We start from the raw sequence: 20,041 nt of genomic DNA, 5'->3' as shown, positions 1-20,041 counted from the left end.
TGCTCAGAGAGTTCATTAGCAAGCTTTGGAACCCAGAGGTGGTGACATGTGTATCATACCTTGTTTCTTTCTCTTCTCTTCTTTTCCTTTCCTTTGTTGTTTTTCTTCTCCTTCTTTTGATCAGAACCGACCTCTCTTTCTCCAGTGTTGGGATCTTTACACCAGTCCATGCCGCAGCACCTCGCCCCTTATCGCTGGCTCGGACCTAACCTAGGATAAATCTCGCTGTGGTCTGGGTAGGGGGGCACCATGGGGAGCTCTGCCTCATCGCTGGCCACAGAGACGGAGTCGGACCATGGCTTCGCTGGCCCACCCTACCCGGGGCACCCGGCTGCCAGCTGGTATAGGAGCAGCCACGGTGGCCCTGTTTGGGAAAGTGCCCTTATAACACGGCAGCATCAGCACTTACCGCACCGGGCACGAAGGTAAGAAAGGGGGAGAAGCCTGACTGCATACCTCTCAGCTGTGACAATATGCTCTGGGGCTAAAGTACTTTCTGCCCTGCTTGGCCCTGGTGCTGAGTCAGTTTTCCCAAGGCCAGAACTTGGTCCAGTTGAAATTTGGAGCCAAATTCCTATTGATGTCTGTAGAGCCAGGCTGTGTCCTTTTAAAGAGCAGCTGATACTTGCAGAAAACCTCCTGCAGGTGGCTCCCAGATTTCCCTGCTCCCTTCGGTAGCAAAGCCGCCCCCATGAGAACAGGCTCTTGATTCTTTAAGCGTTTGAGCTGATCCTGCTGCTTATGGCCCCTCTTCCTTCTTGTGACCTCCCAGCCGGATGCTCTAGAAGTGATGACAGTCCCACAAATGGAGGATTAGGAGCAGCAAGAGCCCATGAGCTCCTAGGAGCGAGAGATGCTGTTTTCGTGCCCATGCCCTTGGCAAGAGAGAACAAAAGTGAATTAAAACTCGAATGTCAAAAACCAAATGGGATGCAGAGACGGTGACCTCCGAGGGGAGCTTGTCCCACATCACCGACCCCCTGCTCCAGTCAGATCTGCAGATCAAACTGCAGCTTAATCTTGACATGTTCCCCGAGCTTTTCTTCCCACGAGCCGCTCCTTGTTCCTCCTATTAGGCAGCTGGTGTCCTTTATTTAGTCTCTTGCAGGTTGAGAGGTATGTTGAAAGCATCTAAGAGTGTGCTGCGCGGGGCCTTGGCTCTAAAGGCTGCTGTGTTGTGTGCTAATACTATCTGAGCCTCTGATTTAATGCTTGCTTTTCATAGCTTCTTGGCTTGTAGGACGACTGTACCTGCCTGAGTCTGTACAGATACCCTAGGAGTAGCAGCGTGCTTCTGAGATTCTCTGAGCGGCTGTGGCTTCACTCTGAAAGTATTTGCTGCGGTGACCGTGCTTGTGTCTGTTGTGTATCTGCCTTTGCCCACTGCTGTAAATCCCAGTGAATTTTCACCCTGCTTTGTGGCACCTCAGTCTTGCTGGCACAGACCTGGGGAGACCCCAGGAGCAAACAATTCCATGCTGTGCTGCTGCTCAGCTCTGCCTTGGGGTTTCCTGTCAAGCTGGCAGCTGTGTAATTTAATCGGCGGTTACCTCTGCTCTCCAGCATGGGATCAGATTCCCAGCAATGCTTCAGGGGGCCTTAAAAAGGCTACATCTTGTAGTCTGGGCCACCAGCCTCTGGAGTTGCCCCCGGGTTGCCTTGTGTAGATCTCAGGTCTGTACCCTTTGTGTCTGTGCAGCAGTTGTTCTCCTCCCAGCTTCAGGGCTTGCTTCTCCTCTGTACTGCACGTGCACGTCGGTGACCTGAAACGGATCTTCTGACCCTCCCACAGGGGAGGGAAACTGCAGTTGGAGCTTCTGAGCGGCGTGAGTGGGAGAGGCAGGAGCTAGGGTCCAAAGGGCTGGTCCGGTCTGCTGCCTGTGGGCCTGCAGAGTACCAAAAGGCAATGTGTGTTGCGCTCCAAGAAGATCCTGATTCCAGTTGATTCACATTTTGGAGGATTTGAGAAGACCCTTTGTGGTGAGGTGGTGTATTGTGGGATACTGAAGCATGCAAGTAACCATCCCAGCTGGTCAGCCTAGGTGGTGGAAAAGGTGTGAAGGATGTGGTGTTTGTGAGCAGGAACAACTGGTTGCCAAGTAGATGAAGCCAGAGTCTAGTTTTCTGTGTGTTTCCCACTAGAGGAGTACGGAAATAAGCTCCCCAAGAGTGCTGTGGCTCTAGCAGGCAGGAAGAGCTCCAGCTGTGATTCACCAAGGAGGAGTTGTGCGGGAAGAACTTGCTTTTAGCCAGAGCTAGGTTCATCTGCCCCAGTGAGACTAGACGGTCTCTTTCTGTGCACACATCAAAGTGCCCACAGTTCCCATTGCAAGGCCTGTGGAACAACAGTACTGAGAAAAGCAGCTAAGTTGTGACCAGAGCAGAGTGGATGAAGATGCAAAACAAGTCCAAGCGGAGGGTGTCGGCTCTCGCCTTTGCGTATCCGACTCGCTGGAGCCGAGCAGACCAGGAAGGAAGGACAGTACGGGACAGGCTCTCTGAGATGGGAATGAAGTCCTAGGGTTGACTGGACTTTGCCTGCTGATTTCCCGCCCGTGTACAGCCAGCTTCTGAGTTAACGATGCATTGGTCTGTGTAGTCCAGTGCAGAGCAAAGGACTCCAGCCAGCTTGCGTCTAGTGAAGGAACGCAGCTGTTTGCTCCAAGAGAATTGCTTGGCAGGTGGTGATTGTGAGCAGTGTGGAATGGGGAGGGAAGAAAAGGTGCCTTCCCCTTTTAGGGGTTTGTTGGCTAGGTTGAGCGAGGCAGCATGTTTAAAGATGGTGATGCTGCAGACTGGGGGAAGTCTGATGTTTGGCATTCCCCTTAGGCTCAAGAGAGAACAGCACAGTGGGGAAGGAAAGGGGCGGTTCAGTAGGTAGAGAGCTGGCTTAGCACTTGAGAGAAGTCCATGCTCTGCAGAAGTTCCCCATGTGACAGTTTAGGCAAAGCAGTTATCCGCTCCAAGCCTCAGTTTCCCCCATAGCAGGGCTAACCGTGCTGTCTCGCCTCCCTGGGAGTTGTGAGGCTGTGTATTGCTAAAGCTAGTGAGGTGCGGGGGGCTATATAAGTGCCTTCGATAAGAGCTGGGAACCCCCGTGGTTTTGAGGCTGTTCTGCTAATAACAGAACCAGGATTTTACTTCTCAATGTGCTTTTAGTAGCTAGGTGCAGACACCAGGCCTGGAGTTGCCTTTTCCTGTGATGTCATCACACTTTGGAAGCTAAAAGGAACTAGGCTGGGTTGGTCCAAAGATGAGAGATTTCTGTGGTGACTCATAAGGGTGCACTTCTCTATCAGCTGTGAACTCGGATTGCGTGTTAAAGGGCTCTGTGCTGGCTTTGGAGTGAAACTGGAGAGAGGGCGTGGTGGCTTGTTATGAATTTTCTCATGGCATTTTTCACAAGCAGAAAGAAGTAAAAAAAAATTTCTTGTCCTGGCCCACCTCAAAGCGCTTTAGCTGTCTGTAATTGCAGACCGATATGATACGTTCTATACTAACCTGTTGTGTTGCTGTGTGCTGTTAAACAGCTGCTGTCATACCCCAGAGGTGACTGCATTTTAGCAGTTTCTGAGTGGCTTCTGTGTAGATGCCTCGTGAGGCACTTTGGGTGAATGTTTTGTGAAAATACATTTAATTTCATGCTGAATTTTCTTTTTTTTGTCAGTCATGTTGCCAAGCTTCCGCTTTTGCAGAAGGTTGTGGTATGACAACTCCCATCTGAATCTGGCTTTTTTCTGGGCTCCTGGGCTGCAGTCCGTTTCGGTCTAGCCTGTAGCCTCCTGGACTCTGAAAAGCTGGAGCTGAACTCTGAAGCAGTCGCTAGACTAAGGGTCAGCAACCTTTCCGAGGCAGAGTGCCAAAATTGGACCTTTTGACATCCACGTGTGGTCCGAGTGCCGGTGATATTTTTAAAAGTCATTTATAGTCCTACTTCTAACAGCTTCATTAAGAAACACACATTCAGAGGCAGAGCTTTACCGTTCAGCTGGTGGTTGGTAGCTGGTCTTGTTAATCCGTAGGCAGCTGAGCTTTGAGCGAGCTCCTGGTGGCATGGGGGAGGAGGGGGCTGGGCCCAGCTCCTGCCTCACGTGCCTGTGAAAATCGGCACGCGTATCGCTCTTGGCTCCTTTGCTGGGGCTGCTGACCCCTGCTCTAGATGTTCCAGCTCTCTAGAAAGTCTCAGAACTCTGCTGCAGCGTGAAATACTCTTTAAAAAGGCTTTTATGGATGTCAGTGTTGCTAGGGAGTGGAGGCAGCACAACTTCTGGTGAATTTTTATCTCAAAAGACATCTGTCATTGGACCACCCTTGCCAGGGAGGTGGTGTTCACCCCATTTTATAGATGGCAAGGCTGAGGCAAAGGAGTGGGAGGTGGGTGGGAAGTCACTTGTCTGCAGACTAGGTCTGCCCAAGCCAGGATTAAAATACAGGCGTGCTTTGTCCACCCCTTCTGATGGCCGGTGGCCAGGCTGTCTGCTTGGTGGGGAGCTGGCTCAGCTGTTCTCTGCTCCTGCCCGCAGCTGCCTGAGCAGTGCTGCCCCATACAGCCATAAGCTGTTTCAGGGCCCTCTCCAGTCCAGCAAGGCCGTCACCAAAACGGCAGCAGCCTGGGTGGCCAGCTCTGCTGGGCGAGGTTGTGCAGGCTGTGTGCTGATGTCCTTGCTGCGCAGCGCTGGGACTTCTAACAATCAGTGAAGGACGGCTGTAAACTCGTCCGCTCTCTTAATTTGCACACAGTGCTGTTGGCTCATCATTGATCTCGGTGGTGGTCTGCCTATTGACTGGGGGAAGGCAGCCAAATCCCTAGTTCCACCCAGTGTCCCAGCCCACCTCCTCCATACGCAGCGTTACTGGGGGCTGCTGTGGGGAGTTTGGCAGAGTGGTTTGTCATTCTCGACGCAGGCGGAGGCTTGGGGGCCGGTCCGTCTGTGGAACTTTACAGATGCACGTGGCTTTACCTCGAAAGGACGCTATTCGCACTGCGCATTTGCAGCCGAGAGGGAAAACCCCTCTCCCAAAGCCACAAAAAGGAGACGGTGGCAGAGCCTGTGTCGGTTTTATGGGCTTCCAGCCTGTTTGCTCAGACCTTAGGCTGTGTCGCTGTTTAGGTAGGTGAAACACGATCGCCGGTTTGGGGCAGAGTCTCCATGTGTTATGTAAGTAAGTTGATATGGCAAATGTGGCACTCGGCTGTGTTTTTGTAGGGGAAGAGAGACCCTTCAGTCTCTCCAGCCGCCTCTTCAGTCTGGCCCCGCTCAGAGCTGACTGCCTCCCTCTGAGAGGCCATGACTGCCTACTGCGGAGCTCTTTCTGACAGCTCCCTTGCCTCAGTTATACGCTGAACAGCGCTTAGACCTACGGGATGGGATGGGACGGGACGGGACGGGACCCTCTTCCTGCGCAGGCCAGAGCTGGGGCCCGGCTTCCCCCCTCTCCCTCTCTTCTCTGCTTCCTTCTGAGCTGTCCCAGTCCTGGGACCCCGATGTAGGGCCAGTGCTGGGAGCACCAGCAGCAAGAGCTGGGCATGTCTGGCTTAGCTCTGGGGTGGGGATCCTCCTGGTGGGGAACTTCAGCTGGGCCTGGGTGAAGTAGGATTGCTGCAGGGATACCGGGTGATGGGGGATGCTGGGTTGTAAATCTGCCAGGTGTCTCTGAATGTGCCGGCCAGGGACACACAGGAGCAGCCGGTGATGGCCAGAGAGGGGCCCCCAGACGCTCCTGAGCTGCCCCCAGCCTTTCTGTTGCACATGGGCACTGGTCTGCCAAGCTTTAAAAATTGGGGCCGCTTTGAGCCCCGTGCTGTGGAGCTGCGAAGAGTGTGGAGGACATGTGCGTGGGGAGGGGCAGGGTTGTGGAGCCCATGTGAGCGGGTGCACCTTAGTGCTGGTGATAAGAGCACAAGAACAGCCAGACTGGGTCAGACCAAAGTCCACCGAACTCCATATCCTGCCTTGTGAAGGGAGCCAGTGCCGGGCGCCCCAGAGAGAGGTAATCACCAGGCGATCCCGCCCTTGTTACCCATTCACAGCCTCTGACAAACAGAGGCTAGGGGCCACCATTCCAACCCAGCCAGGCCAAGAGCCATGGATGGGCCTAACCTCCGTGCACTGAGCTGGCTCTTTTTAAAACCCTGTTAGTCTCGGACTGCGCAGCATCCTCCGGTGAGGAGTAGGTGACTCTTGTGTGAAGAAAAACGTCCTCCTTTGTGTTAAACCTACTGCCTGTTCATGTCATTTGGTGACCCCTAGCTCTTGTGTTGTGAGAGAGTAAATAACTCATCTTCATTCACTTTCCCCACACCTGCCATGACTTTATAGCCCTTATCACTTCCCATCTTTTCCAGGCTGAAAAGTCCCAGTCTTATTAATCTTCCCTCAGAAGGCAGCTGCTCCAAACCCCTCATCATTTTTGGTGTCCTTTTCTGAACTTTTTCCAATGCCAAGATGGTTTGTTTTTTAGATGAGACCACATCTGCACGCAGTGCTTCTCCAGACCATTTATGAATGTTGACTAGAACTGGTCCCAGTACAGCCCCCTATTGGAGGATGGAGCAGTGAAGAGGTCAGATGAGACATGGAAGGGGCAGGGCTGCCGAATCCCTGCCCATGCTCCTTAGCGCTGGTGGCATGATAGCTCTGAAGACTGAGCCGATCAGCGGTAGTGGCAGCAGCCCCAGGACAAGCTCGTGCTGCCCTTCCAGTAAGTCTGGGACAACAGAGGAGTCGGTGCGTCTCTCCCATGCAGGCTGGGTGAATTCTGCGAGAGGGTGCCTGTTCCTGGGGGCCTGGACTGAGGTCACCGAATAGCCCTCAGATGGTGCAGGGGGTTGGGGCCCTACCAACCTTGGCTGGCTCCCAAACCAGGACCTAGAAGTGAATGGCTCTGTAGCCTCTTCGCAGGGCACAGGAGGGGCTTTGTCACATCTCCTCCTGAGATGCTCCCCAGCCATCTGTGCCCCTAGGTGGAATTTTGAAAGCGAGTACTGAGAGCCTCTGCCTGGGCTGAGACGGCACAGAGCTGGGCTGTACTGCAGCAGAGAAAGCACAGCCAGGCGGTCACCAGTGGTGTAGCAGGATAGCCCCAGCCTGTTCTCGCTGCGCCCATTGTGCTGGTACTCCCCCGCCAGGTGCATGGGCGTGCAGATCTCGGGCTGACTCTCCCTGGCTGCAAGGGCCGTGGGGGTTCTGCTTTACAGCAGCAGGTTAGCATTTTGCTGTGAAAAGAAACAGGCCCCTGCTCCTGTCCTCACGATCTCTGCCAGAGCTGTGGGCTGGTTGTCACAGAAACGGCCTCCTGCACCTGAGGGCGGCTCTGGCAGCTGGTGAGTCCCCGCGCCACTTGAACTGCCTGCTGTGCCTCCTAGGAGAGGGTCCAGAGACTGGTTTGGGTGCCTTCAGGAATCTCCTAGCCTAGGGATGGCAGCCCCCTTAGCGGCAGGGGTGAGCTAAGCTTTGCTCGGCCCAGCCTGAGTTACAATGCTCCGTGGGCACTCGTGACGGGCATGCTTCCAAATAGCCATGCAGGTCAAAGGCAGCCTCAGCTTCTTCCCCCTGAGCTGGAGGGGGAGGTGGTGTCTCCATGCGGACTGCTTTCAGGGGACCAAGAACTTGTGCTCACGCAATTCTGTGCTTGCTCCAGCCTCTTGCAGAGGGTCACCGTATCTGCACGCAGCCTTGGCTGGGGTTGCAAGTCTCATTGGGCCGTAGCTGCTCGTTGCGGTCGGTGGGCTGCCGCTGCCATGCAAGGAAGCTGAGTGAAGAGCCCTTCCCAGCTGTGTTGCCTGGTGGCTGTAGCATGCGTCTGCAAAGAGGACCAGATTTAGAAGCACACAATGCTAGTTCTGTGGGGTGCTGAACAAAAACAATTAGATCGAGCCCTAGGATTCTATCCTCTGGCATCAGACCGGTTATCAGCAGCGTCCCCAGCGCCCGGTGCCATGGCACATGAACAGCACAGCGTCTCCTAATGAACAAACACGGTCACCTTGCTGTGGTTCGCTGCAGTCATGTATATGCTTCCTACTCTGTTGGGTGTCAGCGTGGGTGCTGGAGCCAGCCGCAGGCAGTGAAGACAGTGTCTCTCTCCCAGCTTGCTCTGTGTGTTTAATAGGCCATCTGGGAGTGTGCTGTCCGTAGTGAGGTGACTGAGTGGTCATAAGCCCCATCTGTCATGGGTGGCGTTAAGGCGCTTGCGGGCAGAATGCTGACTCTCTCTCTCTCTCTCCTGTTGTGACCCATGCGCTGGCAGCAGGGCTGCTTAGCCCGCCCGCCCTCCCTGTGCAACGTGTCCATGCCAGCCTGTGCCAAGATTGCCCCGGAGGCGGAAGACCTTGGCAGGATGGACTGGAGATTTCCATTTAAACAGGCTGCAAAATTTAACCTGCTTCATAAGCCCTTTGCCACTGAACTGTGTTCTTAAAAAATTCCCAGAGCAACAGCGCCTGGATTTCTTTAGCAGCTGTGTGCGTGGGGAGTGGCGCGGGACGGCGGAGCCCCGGACTGGTGGTGCGGGAGGGTGGAGAGTGGGAAAGGCAGGGATGGCCGGCAGGCCAGTACACTGCCCAGCTACCGACACAGCTGCCTGTGGCTGGCTGTCAGCAAGGAGAGAGGGAGGGGAGCCGCAGATGGGGGCGCAGGTGGTGTGCGCTGAGGGATTGCCTAGAATCAAGCTGTTCCTGGTACGCTGCGTCTGTGCACCTGGCGAAGGGGGGTTACTTGGTTATGGGGCGACGGGGACCGGCCTCTGGAGCCCAGCTGTTCAGCTGCTCGTCTGAGCCGTTTTACTCTGTAGGAGACAGCAGTGAGATGTCTGAATCCAGTGGCTTCCAGGACCCAGTGTAACTCGTAGGTGCTTCATTGCTTCTTGCTGTCTGACTGAAGTGTGGCAGCAGTGAGGGCCTGAGGCCTGGCTGCGGCACGTGGAGATTGTCTCTGGGGTGGATGCCTGGGGGTCTGCAGTGGCCTTCTTTGCAGTGGGCACCTGGGTGCTGAAGTGCAAGAGGGAGAAGTGGGGAGTCGGGATATGTGCGGTGTCTGGCTGCTGTGAACAGCTGTGCTGGCCTCTGGCCCTGCTGCCCTTTCCAGTTCAGTGGGAGCTCCTCAGTTCACTGTGCCGTACCCGAGAAGCCCGCAGGGCCCCTGTTTCACTGGTGAGCCGCCGAGAAATGGGACTGCCCAGATTCCCGGGCAGAATGTTCTCTGTGTGGGCAGGCACCAAGCAAGTCCAGGGTTTCCCAGCCTATCGGGTACACTTCTACCCCATGGCTTCTGCTGGGGCTTGCTGGCTCACTGATGGAATCCCACAGCTCAGCATCCCGGACATCACAAGTGCTGCAGCCAGCAGCAAGAGGGGCTGCATTTGATGGTGCGCTCGGCTGCCCTCTTCAGTGGAGTGGGAAGCTCAGAGAGAAGGGCTGTGTGGGGCAGGCCCTCAAGACACATGATCCAGTGCCCGGAGCTCTGTGGAGCAGGTAGAGTTGTGATGAATCTCCATCTCTGCTTTGCAACTTGCTAGTCAGCACCGCCAGCCCAAAGCAATAGCTCATATCCCTGCGCTGGGCCCAGTCTTGCTTTGTCGGCTCTGAGGAGAAGCAGCGCCACAGCCCGTGGGTGGCAGCTTGAGCACCCCCAGAAGACGGGCGTGAGGCGAGGGGAAGGAATGTTGGCAGATTAGCGAAGGACGAGGCCAATCTGGATAGACGTGTTTGTCCCTTGGGCTTCTTGTTGCCGATATCGGAGGTAACCAGAGATGATTAGTAAATGACCTTGTACGTGAACCGATCCAGACCCAATGAGCAGCTGTCTGCAGACCTACCCGCTGCTGCCGTCCTGTCTGACCAGCCAGGCTAAGTGGACTTGCCTGCTCTGTGGTTGGGTAGCATGCTGCACGGAAGTACCCCAGGGGTTGGGACTTGCATGCTCAGAGGTTCCCTTGGCTCAGTCCCGAGCCAGTTTAGCGGGATGTCACGAGGGCTTAGTGTGCTGGGTCTGAGGAGACGTGAAACCACAGTCCCGACTGCCTGTGATCCCTCACAGTCACCTGGCACTTGTGGGAGCTAAAATGTTGCATCCTGGTGAGCCGGCTACCTGCTAGGAAGGGTCATTACTCTGGCTCTGCACTCCCTTTGGTGTGGTGCTGTTAGACCCGCTGCCCCAGAGCACTCAGCATTGCACTGAGGGGGAAGGGATGCGGCCGCCATGGAAGTCCAGTGGTGGTTTTGCTGTTTCCGTGGGAACATGACTGTGTTGAATTCTGCAGCATGCAGTGAGTGTTGCCTGGGATCTGCCCAGCACCCTTGACGCTGGCTGACTTCCACCCTGGAGACACTGAGTTACGTAGCACCTTATAGGATGTGTCCTCAAAACTCTGCTGAATGGAGGCCTACGCGTGTGCTTAACTTCTCCTGCCTTCCCTGGGGCTGCCTGGGGGCTCCAGTACATTTCTCTGTCGGGGTCTTCGCTCGCCTGTAAGGTTGTTAGTGGGCCCCTTGCCCGGCTGCTCCTAGGGAATGCAGGGGAGGGAGAGGATGGCTTTGTGATGGAAAGTCGGGCAGTCAGATTCTGTCCCAGTGGAGGGGGCTGACCACCGGTGGTAATTTAGCTCACCTCTGGGACCGGCTAGGGAGGAAGCTGTCCTTAGCTCATGGAGAGATGTTGGCAGAGTTGCCCCTCTCCTGGTGCATGGAGCGTGGGAAGCATTGTCGAAATCTAGGCCTGGGCCCCAGTCGTTAGCTTGCGTTCCCCGTGCCTGTCTGCTCCTAGTGAGCCTGACCTTGGAAAGCAAGGAGGCTTCCTGCTCCTGCTGCCCTGCCTGCGTTTCCAGGTGAAGTGCAGCCAGGTATTAGCATCTCAGGCCCTGGTGGCTGGAGCCAAGCAGCTGGAAGTGCCGCGTGAGGCCGTGAATGGAGATGTGAGTGATGAGAGCAGACAGCTCTGGAGCTTTGCTGCAGCTACTGACCCAGTCACCCCCCCCACACCCCTTTTTCTTTGCTGACTTATTTAGCAGTGCTGCAAATTGCGTCATAAATACCAGCTGGGCAGCAATCCGGGTAGGCAACCACCGGTAAATCTCTCCCCACTTGGCGCGGGAGACCTGCTGCTGGGAACCGAGACTGTGGCCAAGCACTCCATCTGGGCCTGCTTCCAAGCAGAACAGACACCCCTGCATCTGTCTCATGATCCCAGCAGCTTCCTCTAGGTCTCCCCTCCAGGGGTGTGGAGCCTGGTCACATGAGTGCTGTGCAGCCCCTTCTCCCTTTAACAAGATGCCTGTGAGGTGCTGTCCTCAGTGCGCACGATCCTGTGTATCTGGAGGGGACTGCGGACTCTTACAGCAGGGGGAAGAAAGATCCAGGCTTAGGGAGGTTGGTGTTAGATCGGGAGCTTCTCCGCTGGGTAGGGTGTTATGCTCACATAAGTTAGAGGAGAGCTGGGCCCACGTTCTGTCTAATCGCCCCCATGGTGAGGTGTTTCCTTGGACACGGGCCCTGTAGGCCCCTATGACACCCTCTGTCCTACCACCACCCATCAGTGTACGAAGCCCCCCCCCCCCCCCGCCGGGGCAGTACCACCCTCATGAAGCTGGGAGGGGGGCTGACCAAAACAGCAGCACGCAGGCACCTCAGCCTGTGCTTGCAATGTTCTGTGTCTCTTTGGCACCTTCCATCTCAGGAGCTTAGCACACTGCACAAAGGCTAATGCCACTTCCTCATGGCTGCCTTGGGTGGTAGGAGTGCGTCATTCTGGGGAGGAGGAAATTGAGCTTCCAGGTAACCTGCGAAGGAGCTTTGCACTCCCTTTATTTGTTTAGGACGGGTGCAGCAATCGGAAAGCGGTGCGCGTGAGCAGGAGTTTTAACAGTCACGCTGTTCCCATCACAGCACCATGCTGGGCATGCCCTGCTGGCTCCTGTCTTGCAGCTCTGTAGGATGTTTGCAGCGAATGTTCCCCTAAGTGAAGGAGCAGTGGCTTGTGGGCTGTCAAACTCTTAAATATGAAGCATTCTGGCTCAAAATTTGTCATCTGCCAGGAGACGAGGCAAGACCTGTGTGTCTAATTGAAAGCATACCAACCGCAGCCCTGCACAGGTTGTTTGGACTTTCTCCTGGGCCTCCTTTCTCCATCAGTAAGAAGCACAAAGCTGGGTTCTTTCCTTTCTAAAGGCCACTTTTTAAGTGACTTGCACAAAGATGTCAATGGCAGCACTAGGAGCAGAGTCCCAGATGCTAACGTCTCGCAGTAACGGCCAAGCCTCCTTCCTCCTGGAGCCAGTGCACCCTTTGGGGTTCCCCAGCGAAAGGGGATGGGTTCACCTCGCTTTTTTGCTCTCGGTCCTTTCCACTTCCATCACCGCGGCTTCCGCCTGCGCTCCAGGAGCGGGCCAACTTCGGATTTTGTTTGGATCCCTCTGGAAGTGTATCAGAAGGAGCCTGTGGACCTGCCGGCCAGTGGCTGCTCATGGGCAGGATGGAAACCCTTTGTGCTGGTTATGTGAGGGCTCGCTGGAAGAGGTGTCTCAGTGTGGTTGCTGGCTTCGCTCGTGGAGCGCACTGCTCGAAAGCGCCCTGCACACAGTGTGGGTCAGTAGAGCAGCTGGCCGCCACAGCTCCTCAGTCTCCAGGGAAAGCCTTTCCCTTCTAGATCACCAGCTGTTAGTGGCACGTGGCGCTGGGGCAGAGAGGGAAATGTGCTGGGCTTCTCTCCGGCTTGCAGCATGGCACTGTGGCTGCTCTGTGCTTGTCTGACACGTGCCAATCTGCTGAGCCATGTGTGGTGTCCCCATCAGTCTGGGGGGCCGTGAGGAGATCCTCTGGCTGCCTCAAGATGCTGAGGTCTGGGTGTGTCTGTCGCTTAAGGTGGCCTTTGGTTCCCCTAAAGGGGCCTCACTGGTGCAGACTGAGAGTCAAGTTTGGCAGGAGAGAGCACAATCAGGCCTGGCCGCTTGTAGTGAGATGGTGCACCGCATGCTGGGATTTGTAGTCATAGTAAACTGGGGCTTGGAATGGCTAGGTTTGCCTGTGCTGGCCAATTGAGCCCTGGATCAGGCCCCGTTCAGGCCCATGGAAAAATGCCAGATGGGTTCTAGTACCAAGTAGCATGTCACCTCTCCTTCAAGGACCAACCACAGTTTGGGCTTATGGGACAAACAGGACCATTCACAGGCCATTAGTTTGAGTTCTGAGCCATTCGGTACCTGAAGTATCTCTAAAGGTCCTTGTTAGCACTTTTAGAATTAAAAGCAGATTTACCCTTCATATTTCTAACATCACATACGGCGAGCAGGGGCGTAGGGACACACCCACCCACCCGCTCCCTGGGAATGCCAATTGCAGTGCAGGGCTCACAGGAAGAGTGTTCTTAGACTGTGCATAATGAAACTAGGAACTGGGGTGTGGACAAAGAATGAAAGCCTGGTCTCCTCCATCAGCTCCCAGGAAAGAGCTGTGCAGAGAAAGGTGGTGTAGCCTGCTGCACAGGGGAGTTTGGTGTCCCTGGGTCTGCCTGACCTGGCAACTGGTCCAAGGAAGCAGTAGCCTTGCTTTGTTCTGAAGAGCAAGTTTGTGGGACTGCCTGATCTCTGAGGGGCAGCAGGGTTTGAACCCATGAGCCTCCGAGCTCTCCCCTGGCCCTTCCTCAAGCCCCTCCCAGGATGTGTTAGGTCTAGCAGGGAAGTGTAGCAAAGTGCACAATTGTCTGCTCTTGCCATGCTGCATCCCACACCAGCCTGGGCCTCCACCATGGCCGGCGAAGGGGCCCTGCAGCTGCTGCTGCGGGTCTGAAAACTCCAATTCTCCCCACCCCCTCCCCAGGAGGGAGGGAAATAATTCACTTCAAGAAGCAGCTAAGGCCGGCTTTGCTTCCAGCCCTCCATGGCCCTTCTATCACAATACACTAGAAAACAAACTAAAAGCTGTAATTACACACACATAGCCTGTCTCTGTTACCATATTTGGGCTTACAAATTTACCTGAATTGCGAGTGTAACCATCCCCAGGCAGCCTCGAACCTGGGACCTCTGGAGCTTATGTAGGAGCCTCTACAGCTTGAGCTAAAAGCTGGCTGCCTCTCAGCGATGGCTGCCGAGGAGACTCTCGCTCTGTAAGTGATCTGGGTGCTGCTCCATGGGCCAGTGACCCATGCCTAGTTGTGTGGGTTGCAGGGGCCCGACTCTGGAAGGCGAGTGGCATTAACATTGGGTCACAATAACCTAGAACAATAACTGCTGGCGGGAAAAGGTGCAGAGGGGAGACCGACTGAACTAGTGCAAACCAAATGGCAGAAATGAGGTCTAAACTAATGAGGGGAAAGGCTGTTCCACCCCCCTTCCCTTTCAGGATTCTTAGCAAGAAGAGACTTTCACCAGCGCACCAGCAGCAGCAGCTGTCTGCCCACAACTGCTGCTCTGAACTTTTACCATCAGGACTTCCACCCCCACGTTGTCCTGGAAGCCTTGAATCCAGCATGACGCCACCAGGCCTTCAGCATCCTCATCTTCTTCCTGACCAGGCTGCCGGAAAAGGGACCCAGATCACAAAGCCCCTTCAAGTGGCTTCTGCAAAATCCTAACCTCTACCTGGGATGCAAAACTGTCACCCCACGTGACCCCACGCCCACCTCCCGCTGTGTTCTCACCCAGGCCTCTCCCATTTCTTCACTCTCCCGTCCCGGCCCAAGTCCTCTGAGCACATCTGGACAGCCAATGGTTCGTCTAGCCCAGTATCCTGTCTTTCAACAGTGGCCGATGCGTGTTGCCCCTATGGGACGAACAGGTGGTCACTGAGTGATCCCGCTCCATTTCCAGCCTGACACACAGCGCTAGGGACACCATTCCTACTCACCCCGGCTCCTAGCCGTAGGTGGGCTTACCCTCCGTGCATTTATCTAGCTCTCTTTTGAACCCTGTTAAAGTCCTGGTCTTCACAGCCGCCGCCTCTAGCCAGGAGTTCCACAGGCTGACTGGGTGCTGCAAGGAGAAAAGTGTCCTTTTGTTAGTGTGAAACCATCCCTTCTAACTGGGGAAGGTGCCTGCACCCTCACTGCACAAGCTTCAATCAGGAGAGTGAGATGGAGTGGGCGTGTGTGTGAGAGAGAGTCAGGCTGGATGTGTGTGTATGTGACAGGCAGAGCAGCTCAGGATGACCCCTGGGGCTGTAACCTTAGCTGGCAGGTGACACCTCTGACCTGAACAAAGAGCAGGGAGGAGCGGAGCTGGGGTTTGAATCGGAGGCAGCAGTTGGTGGTGGGGGAGAGGGAGCTGGAAGGCAGCCAGCCTGTGTGGAGGGGGAAGCTACACCCCAGCTGGGACACCCCTTGAGCTCCTCTCTCCAGGGTGGGTTGGAACAACTGTCTCTGCTGGCTGTGCTGTGCCTCTGTCACCTAATAAACTTCCCATTCTGTCTGCTGAGTGAGAGTCACTCGGTCTGCCTGTGGAGAGGGTGTAGCGCTTGGGGACCCCTGAACCCCATTACAGTGAGTCCCTCAGGCCCACAGCATTGACCTTGTGATTCTAGGAGTGACAGGCCAGCGCACCAGCCTGTCGCCTCTCCGGCCCCCACTGGGCATGCATGGGCTGGGCTCAGGTGGCACAGGGCGGTGTGAGGACAAAAGGTGAATCTGGTTAGTGCTGCTGCATTGAAGCCACAGAGGGAAAGGCTCTGGCGTGATTGCGTGCAGCAAAACCCAGCCTTGTGCCGTGGCAGATGGCTGAGCTGGGACTGGTATGCACGACTGCTGTAAGCCACTGATTTAGGCTGCTTCTGTTGGCTGGGGCTGCAAGGTCATGTAGAGGGCTGGTAGATGTTAGGTGCCACATCCAGGCTAGCTGGAGAGGGGGCAAGTGTGGACCTGGAGAAGAGGCAGCTCAGTGACTCTCTAAGGTAGAAGGTTAAGATGGACAATGGAGGAGAAAGTACAGGAAAGAGTTGGGCGTCCCCTCTCCCCGCAGCTCCACCAGCCTGTGCCGGGGGAGGCTCTGTATCTTTGGCTGGCGTGAGAAGCACACCTCTCCTTGCTGTGCTGACTTCCCATGCAGCTCAGCGATAAATTGGAGCTGCTGGGGTGTTCCTGGTGGGCCTGTCCTGACAGGAAAGAAGGGCTCAGACAGCAGAGCTGAAACCTCGGCTGGTGAGAGTGCTGCTTTCTGGTGCCCCCGAGCAGTTCCTTGACGCTGTTGGTGGTGCTACTCTGAAAGGAGCTCCTTTTATCTCCTCTCCGGGTCACGCACCAGGCTCTGCGGTGCTGTTCCAGAGTTGGGTGCCCTCTTGCAAGGTGAGAGACTTTTTTTCCTGTTTTTAATTTAAAGAGCCAAGATGTAGAGTCAATTAGTGTAATTAAGAAACCTCCCTGCTCTGAGACGATGACCTTAACATAGTCCCTGCTGCTTTTGATGTCTGCTGGTTTCCAGTACATCTCGTTACGTCGTTCGCTGTAGCTGGTACTTGGAGGCACATGCTCCCTCTCCACACAAACTTTCCTGGTGCCTGGCAGGGCTACCTCCCCTCCACTACGCAACTAGGACCAGAGCCCTGCTTTCCTGGCATGCTGGTTGCCGCGGTTACCTCCATCCAGGGGATGAGAAGGATACTCCTGGCTGTATCCTAGAGGATCCTAGATTAGCTGGTTGGGATGGAAAGTAGTGTTGGAGCTGGCGGTGTGGAGGAGGGTGGGGAAGACATGGCTGTTGTCTGTCTGATGAAAAGCCTGGAAAGACACTGAGCGGGTGGTGCAGAGGGAGAGAACGTGATAGCGGCAGGATCGGTGCTGAGCAAGGGTGGCTGGGCAGCCAGTGTCACGGTGAGGAGAACTGGCAGGGATGAAAGGAGGGGGCAAGGGAGAGGACATGGCAGGCCCTGGGGATGAAGATGGACGAGAGGAAGGCTGCCGAGAAGGGTCAGCCAGACGTTAGCTGATCACTGCCTCGGTGGGGAGCAGACAGGACTCTGGAGTGCGGGGAAGAGACTGGACTCTAGGAGAAGAGGAACCTGACAGCTCAGGGTGTGAGACCAGACACCACCACGAGACAGAGTGGTGTCCGAGGCTGCAGAGTGAGGGCCAGATGTCGTCCGCATCTGGCTGCAGTGCTGCCACCAGCTAAGCCTGGTGCAGCATGGGATGCCTGAGGATGACAGAGCAGGGAACTGGGGGGAAAGCCCTTTGACATCCCTTCTAGTTGTTCCTGTAGCTTGGCCCTGGGGTTTCCAAACCCTTTCTGGAGCCTGGGGGACTCTCCCCACTGTTCTGGTGTGCAGACCAGCCTTTAACCAGGGGAATAAATTGCCTGGAGCGGTTGTGGAATCTCCATCGCTGGAGAGATTTCAGAGCCGGTTAGACAAACACGCATTGGGGATGATCTAGATGGCGATTGGTCCCGCTGAGCGGGCAGGGAACTGGACTCAGAGACCTCTCGAGGTTCTTTCCAGTTCTGGTGCTCTGCGATTTCAGCCCCTATGAGCTCCTGCATTTCCACGGCCCAGCTGCTGAGAGGTGCGTTTCACTCTCTGGGCACTGCATGTGCCCGATCTGCACTGCTCCTGACACCCGCCAGCCAGGAGAGCCCAGGAACAGGGCCTGAGCCTTAATCTGTGGTGTGCCTGCTGGCCGCCTTTTAGCACAGCCTTCCTTGCTGTGTGGCTGCCAAGCTGCAGACCCCTTTGTGCTGAGTCCCCCTCCACCTGCCGACCTGGCGAGGCAACAGGAGGGAGAGCGTGTCGACGGATTCCCTGGCTGCTGTATTAGTCGTATCCTTCAAAGGTGATTTGGCCGACCTGTCATCAACAGTGTGCTGAGCTGTGGCGTTCCAGAGGTGCCCGGGCAGCCCATAGTACGCTCCAGCCGGAGATCCCTGCTGGACCCCGAACAGCAGGTGCTGGTGAGCTGTGTTCCAGGCTCGAGTCGAATCCTGTCCTGCTCCATCATGGACAGGGGTGTGCTTTGGGCCTGTCCTTGGCCCCACTGTGGCAGAGCTGTGGAGGTTTTTGTGGCGGCCTCTCGCTGGCAAGAAGCCGAGGGCGGTGGTTTAATATTCTACAAGTGTGCACTTGAACATATAGTCCCATGTGTAAAACGCCCCGGAACACGCTTGGTCCTGCAGGCTGCACAAAGGAAAGAGACCCCCTCTGACGTCCTTTGGGGCGAGGCTGCCTCCTGTTATGGAGCCTCCCGCCCCACGCGCCAACAAAGCAGTTTGTGTGGGTGCGGACAATGGAACCGGGTGCCATTTATTTCGTTTCCCCCACCTCCCGAGTCAACCCTGCCCCGTAAAGCAATGAGTGCAAAAAGCCCGTGGTAGCTTCTGCAGCAGCCCTAAACTGGCAATGCAGCATCAAGGTTTTAAACTGATCCGGTGTTGTCATACTACCCAGTAGGGAATCCCATCGAGCCTCAGGCACCTCCTTTTCATTCCAACACACACGCTGCCAGTGGCACTCATCGTTAGGGCTCAGAACTTCGTTTTCCACCCTGGGAGCTGTCTTCCCTATTTTATCTCATGATATTTCTGCAGCACCACTCACCACAGGATCTAGCAAGGGAATTCTGCCCTCCCTTGCCATCTTCCCCATTTGCAGTTGCTTGTAAATTTATCTGACAGTTTTTCCATTTTGGGCTGAAATTTTCATGCTGCTTCTCAGGCCAACGATTTAGATTTTAGTGAAATAAAAAGCAAACATGACCAGCTGAACCAACTTTCTCCAATGTTGTAAACAAGCAAAATGACTCCCCCTGCCCCAGTGTGGGGACTGGAATATTTTCCCTTCCATCACAAGGGCAACAGAAGCCAAAGGTAGAAATATCAGGTGTGTTCTGGAGCCTGCATGGTGGGCTCGATTCTTGCAGGTACGGTTTGTCCTTGAGTCTCGTTGGTTCTCGCCGCACATAAGGATGCTTGGAACTGCAACATCAGAACAGTGGAAATTTGTTCACGTTTTAGTACACTGCTTCTGGTTGATTTTGAAGTGGCCAGAAATGTGTGCTTAAGAGTCCCCCCTCCAGTGCTTTTGCAGAGCTAGGGCCTCCTGAGAGAGATTTAGGCCTTGTCTGTGCCCCAAAGTTGCGCTGATTGAACTAAATTGGTGTAGAAACTAGTGCAATTGAATGAGATCTGAATCCTGGCTCTGCAGGGGTGACCTTCAGCAAGTCACTTCACTTCCTTGAGCCTCAGTTTCCCCACCTGATGGGTAGAGGTGATGATATTGCTCCCTTTGTAAGGTGCTTGGAGATCTCTGGATGAAAAGCCCCAGATAAGAATTGGAAGTGGTGGCTGTAATCTGCTGGTGGGCAGACTCCTAAATGGCTTGCTGGGTTAGTACCTGACTTATGAAAACTCTGTAGATAAGGGGCTGTTGAACCCATTAAAGAAAATTCAGCCCCCTGCCGTGCACAATTTGACCACATCAGTTTGTGACCAAGATGAACAGTGACCGAGAGATGGCCTGTATTCTATCAAAACAAAAAAGCTGTTGAGTAGCACTTTAAAGACTAACAAAATAATTTATTAGGTGATGAGCTGATCTGAAGAAGTGGGTCTGTCCCACAAAAGCTCATTGCCTAACAAATTATTTTATTAGGGTTTCTGTTTCGGCCAAGCTGAGTTAACTGGGTGCAACCTTTGAACGCGAACCAGTCTTAATGGTGCTTTCTCCTTGTCCCCCTCCTGCACCATCCACACAAAGCTTTAGGGAAATTACATGCAAAAAACCTAGTGTTAATGCAGCACTGAGGTTGAGAAATCAAGCGTGCGGAGTCCGAAAGTGAACGTGCGCAACCATGTTAGCTCAGCCCCAGTGAAAAGCTGTTAGTCCGTGGCTCTGGCTGCAGAAGCCCCTTTCAGACCCCAGGAGCAAGGCTTGGTTTGTGCATTGTCTCAATGGAATATTATTGGTCTATGTGAATTTTTTAAAAATATTGTAACATGAAAGGCTCCAGAGCCTAAGGCCGAGGAAGGACTGCTGATGTTGCACACCCCCTCGAAATTATTCCTGGCCTGTCTTCCTTCCTTGTATTCCCCTCAGGATTGTACCATTTGCCCCCCTCCCCCCCCCCCA

At 54.8% G+C, this 20,041-nt stretch overlaps 1 protein-coding gene across 1 annotated transcript in view; it reads left to right on the top strand.

Moving 5' to 3' along the window:
* The window catches only part of CAPN15 (calpain 15), a 66,041-nt gene that overhangs the window by 21,251 nt on the left and 24,749 nt on the right, over window positions 1–20,041 (top strand). Inside the window, exon 2 of the mRNA XM_075010495.1 lies at window positions 125–425. Coding sequence (XP_074866596.1) covers window positions 250–425 — 176 coding nt within the window. The 5' untranslated portion in view covers window positions 125–249. The remainder of the gene's footprint in view (window positions 1–124; window positions 426–20,041) is intronic.

Source organism: Carettochelys insculpta, chromosome 16, assembly GCF_033958435.1.
Source record: "Carettochelys insculpta isolate YL-2023 chromosome 16, ASM3395843v1, whole genome shotgun sequence".
In the NCBI taxonomy this organism is placed as follows: domain Eukaryota; kingdom Metazoa; phylum Chordata; order Testudines; family Carettochelyidae; genus Carettochelys; species Carettochelys insculpta.
Note: the sequence above shows the minus strand (reverse complement) of the source record. Positions and strands in the feature narration are given on the sequence as shown.